We start from the raw sequence: 4,910 nt of genomic DNA, 5'->3' as shown, positions 1-4,910 counted from the left end.
CAACCTTAACCAGGGATTCATTCACCAGAACCAAGCCAAAACCACTTTGGAGACTATAAATCTTGGGAGGAGTTGGCTCTCCTTCATCTTTTTTCTTTTCTTTCTTTTTTATTATTAACAGGTTTATTTTTCCAAATGAGCAATAGACTATTTAGAAATAAGGAGATGTCCAATGACATATCTTAAAATGGCAAGCCTAAAAGTTTGAACTCTAAATGATAATATGGATTGAAGCTCAACATCAGGAAGACAAAGATTCTCATCTGGGCGAGTTGGCAGCACCATGATGGATAGAGAAAAGATTGAGGTTGTTAACAATTACAGCTTCCTCAGCTCCACAATCAACACTCTTGGCACCAACAGTCAGGAAATTAAAAGACCAATTGCATTAGGTAAATGTACTGTCAGGGCCTTTCCAGAATACTGAAAAGCAGCAATGTCAGTCTAGAGACTAAGGTGTGCCTGATCCAGGCCGTGGTCTTTGCATGACCATAGCATTATCTGCTATGCATGAGAGAGCTGGACAATGTCTAAGGATGACTGACTGAAGAAGAATTGATGCCTTTGAGTTGTGGCTGGAAAGAATCTTGAACATACCATGAACCGCCGAGAAAACCCTCTTGGAGAGGATGAAACCAAGTTTCTCCTTGGAGGCTAGGATTTTGAAGCTCTGTCTCACATACTTTGGGCATCTGACCAGGAAGGATTGATCCTTGGAGAAGGACATCATGCTCAGAAGGGTGGAGGTGTGCAGGAGAGGAAGACCCCAAATAAGATGAACTGCTACAGTAACTAGGACAATAGGGATGGGTGTGTCTGAATCAGTAAGACTACCTCCTCAAGATAGGGCAGGCTTCAGAGCAGTTGTTGTCTATAAGGTTGCTATGAGTCACAGGCAACTTGATGGCACATAACAACAAACAATAACAACAACTTGAAGAAGAAAAGATAAAACCACACAATAATTAAAGTCTGAAATAACCATCCCCGCCAATATAACACAGACAGGATGAAGGGTGACATGGCAAAACCAGACACATCTCCCCACAAGGTTTTCATTAGGGTGTTCTTTTGGGGTTGGTTTTTTTTTTATTGTTTTAAAAATGCTTACATACATTAAATTTATTACAATAACTCTTTGCCATTCTAAATAATAATATTTTATCCTTTAAAGAGAAGAGTAAGGAAGAGAAGAAAACATCAAATCCTTCTTGAAATTTAACACCAAGTCCATTGAAACCAAACAAGTGATGACTTTCCTTGTTCCCTTGCTTTCAAAACAGTATGAACACACAAAGCAGAGTTGGGGGCGGGGGTGTAAATAATCAACTTTACAAAGCCCTCCTAAAGCATGGTAATACAGCTATTGTCTTGTTTCCATGGTTTATAACTGAAACATGAAATGGCTTAGTGGGCCCTTCTTTGTTGCCCAGATGGTCTAGGAAATTTAAACTGTTGACTTTCAATTAGCAACTGAACACTGTACACACTGGGCCCCAAGGGTTCTTTGTATAATATGTGTTGTTGTTATATGCCATTGAGTTGACTATGACTCATGTTTTTGTTGTTGTTGTTATGTGCCATTGAATAGCCTTTGACTTATAGCAACCCTATAAACAATAGCTCTGAACCTTGCCCTATTCCAAGCCAGTCTCACTGACTCTAACACACCTACTTCTCCTAATCCCAGTTACTGCATCAATCCATCTCATCCAGCATCCTCTCCTGTGTGGTCCCTACATGTTTCCAACCAAGATGTCCTTCTCCAAGGACTGGTCCCTCCTGGCAACATACCCAAAGTATATAAGATGGAACTTAAAAATTCTTGCCTCCAAGAATCTTGGTTTCACCCTCTCCAAGCCAGATCTGCTTGTTTTGTTAATGGTTCATGGTATGTTCAAGACTCTTCTCCAGCATCACAACTCAAAGGCATCAATTCTTCTTCTGTCATCCTTAGTCATTGTCCAATTATCTGATGCATAGCAAGTAATTGTGAAGACCATGATCTGAATCAGGCACACCTGAGTCTCTAGAGTGACATCATTGCTCTTTAGAACTTTGGTGAGGTCCCTGGCAGTAGATTTTCCTAATGCAATTCATTTCTTTTTTAATTTCCTGACTACTAATGCCAAGAGTGTTGTTGACTGTGGAGCTGAGCAGCTGAAATTGCTAGCAACCAAGATTCATTAATAATAATGGGTGACTGGAATGCAAAAGTTGAGAACTGAGAAGAAGGATCAGTAGTTGGAAAATATGGACTTGGTGAAACAAATGAGGTTGGAGATAGAATTTTGTACAATCAATGGGTTATTAATTGCAAATACTTTTTTTTTTTTTTTGCAAGCCAACGCAGCTTTATTGTCAACAGAAGCTATAGGACAGAATTGGGGGACATTCTTTGCCTCATAGTGACTATGGAGAATCAGTGTCTGTTGTCTGTGGGAGAGGTGGGTCTGGGAAGTGAGAATATCTGGGGCCACCGTGAGGGGCTGGGTTACTAGAGACAAAATCTAAGCAGTTGGCCTGGAGCATGGAGTCCGATGAAGGGCTGCATGTGGACCCCTCCTGGCTCATCTGCAGAAGGGCTTTGAGAACAACCATCTCAAGCTCACTGAGCCAGTTGGTGGAGCAGGCAGAGGAAGATGTGGGGACAACACAAGATGACATGATAGGAGGTGGGAGCAGCAGCTTCAAGGGATTCATCACTTGCTGGGGTGCCCTGTCCAGGTACAGAGGGACATGGTATCCACAGGGCAGCAGAGGGTCTGAGACAAAGACCTCTTCACAGTTTAACACCGGGATACCTGCATCCCTGGGTGCCTGCTCTCCGAGTTCTCTCCTGGAGGCTGCCTCATACAGTGGCCAAAAGGATGGATGACTCAAGGTTCGGTTTGAGAAGAAGCCTACCCCACTGCCAGCCCCCATCAGCTGAGGTCTTGCCTCATAGTAGGGGTCCCAGGGTTGTAGATTGGCCATCCATGAGGGGGCCAGACTCTGGGTCATCTGGGGGGGAGAAGGAGCTGGGGCTATTGGGGGTTGGTTGGTAACCAGGGTTTCTGGGGGCTGCTTGGTAGCCAGGGTTCTTGGGGGTTACTTGGTAACCAGGGTTACTGAGGGTTGCTTGGTGACCCAGGTTCTTGGGGGTTGCTTTGTAGTCTGAGTTCTTGGGGGCTGTTTGGTAGCTAAGGTTCTTGGGGGCTGCTTGGTAACCAGGGTTCTTGAGGGTTGCTTGGTAACCCGGGTTTTTGGGGGCTGCCTGGTAACCCGGGTTTTTGGGGGCTGCCTGGTAGCCTGGGTTCTTGGGGGCTGCTTGGTAGTCCCGCCTCGGGGTTTGCCAGGTGGCAGTTGCTTCCTTGAGGTCCTGGAACGTGCTGCGGATGGGAGCTGAGGGCTGTCCTGGGGGGCCGTTCCTGGCTCCCCGGAGGCCTTGTCCCCAGAGCCCCTGTTTTCGCCCTGGTTGGTGCCCACCGAGAGACCACATTCCTCCAACACTGCCTCCTTTCCCTGGGCTCGTGGCCGAGCGGACCGCTGGGGCGACGAGCAGCATTTCATGGAGGGAGGACAGGGCACAGGCTGGGCTCTGGCTCGCAGCCTTGGTGGTCTGGTGGGGTCTAGCCCCCAGTAACACTCCACCGCTTCTGCAAATACCTTTTATAAGAAACATGAGCGATGATTATATACATGGATTTCACCTGATAATTTGAAGAGGTCAATTGCATCTGTGGAAAGAATTATTGGAGAATCTCAGTATCAGCTGTGAAAACTAGGCCAGCTGCTGATTGTGGACCATCAACTACTCATATGCAAGTTCAAACTAAAGCTAAAGAATATGAAATCAAATCCACAGGAATCAAAATTTGACCGTGAGTCTATTACACCTGAATTTAAAATCCATTTCAGGAACAGATTTGAGGCCTTGAACACTAATGAACGAAGACCAGATGAGTTGTGGTAGGATATAAAAAAATCACTAAAAAAAAAAAAAATCCCAAAAACAATCACTACAAGACAGAGAAAGACTAAGTTGGATGCAGAAGAGACTAACTAGTATAGTAGAGCTCAGAAGAAATCAGGGAGTTAAGGAGCTGACAAGATTTCAAAGAACAGCTCAGGAAGACAAAACAAAGGATTATAATGAAATGTGCAAAGAGCTGGAGTTGGAAAACGGTCAGTCTGGCTTGGCATTTCCTAAGCTGAAGGAACTGTGACTCATGCTGACCCTGTAAACAACATATCAGAACCTTGCCTTCTCCTATGTCACCTTCTTTATGTCTTCCACGCCTGAGACCATTGTGACAGTCACTGTGTCAATCCAGCTTGTGGAGGGTTGTCTACCTTTCTTCCTCTGACCCTCCACCATTCCTAATTTGATATCTTTCCTCCATAAACCCCAAATCTGCCTTTGCCACGGAATTGAAAACAAAACCAGAAGTGTGTGTTTCATGAAAGTGTACCCTTGGTATAATTCCTTCAACTGGATAAATTACAAAACAAAGAAACTTTTCACAACGTCTGCTTTTCCTCACACAGGACAGATTTTCATGCACCTAAGCTTGCTTTCTTCTCATATTTCTTTTTAAATTTTTGTCTCTAGGGAGGGTTAAGATAAAATGGAAAAAAATTAGTTCATGTTTTAAATGGTATGCTTGAGCATATGATGTCTCACTGACATTGATTTTTAAGATTGAGTTTAGAATATGTGAAGGAATACTAGTCCTTGTTGTTATGTGCCCTCAAGTCACTTGCCACTCAACAGCTCTGAAGCCTGCTCTATCCTGTACCAACTCTGACACACCTACCCTAATTACCCCAGTCATTGTAGCTGATGTTAGATGGATCTTGGCTGAAAGCAGGGAATACCAGAGGAATGTCTATCTGTGTTTCATTGACTATGCAAAGGCATTTGACTG

At 44.2% G+C, this 4,910-nt stretch overlaps 1 protein-coding gene across 1 annotated transcript; it reads right to left on the bottom strand.

Moving 5' to 3' along the window:
• Positions 1-2,412: 2,412 nt before the first annotated feature.
• Positions 2,413-2,925, bottom strand: LOC102865993 (histone deacetylase complex subunit SAP25-like). Its single transcript, XM_006896324.1, has one exon. The coding sequence runs from the start codon at positions 2,923-2,925 to the stop codon at positions 2,413-2,415; it is 513 nt and encodes a 170-aa protein (XP_006896386.1).
• Positions 2,926-4,910: the final 1,985 nt, after the last annotated feature.

This window comes from Elephantulus edwardii, unplaced genomic scaffold (genome assembly GCF_000299155.1).
Source record: "Elephantulus edwardii isolate Elephantulus edwardi_28Jun2011 unplaced genomic scaffold, EleEdw1.0 scaffold00184, whole genome shotgun sequence".
NCBI classification, from domain to species: domain Eukaryota; kingdom Metazoa; phylum Chordata; class Mammalia; order Macroscelidea; family Macroscelididae; genus Elephantulus; species Elephantulus edwardii.
This window is presented reverse-complemented; position numbering and strand designations above follow the sequence as displayed.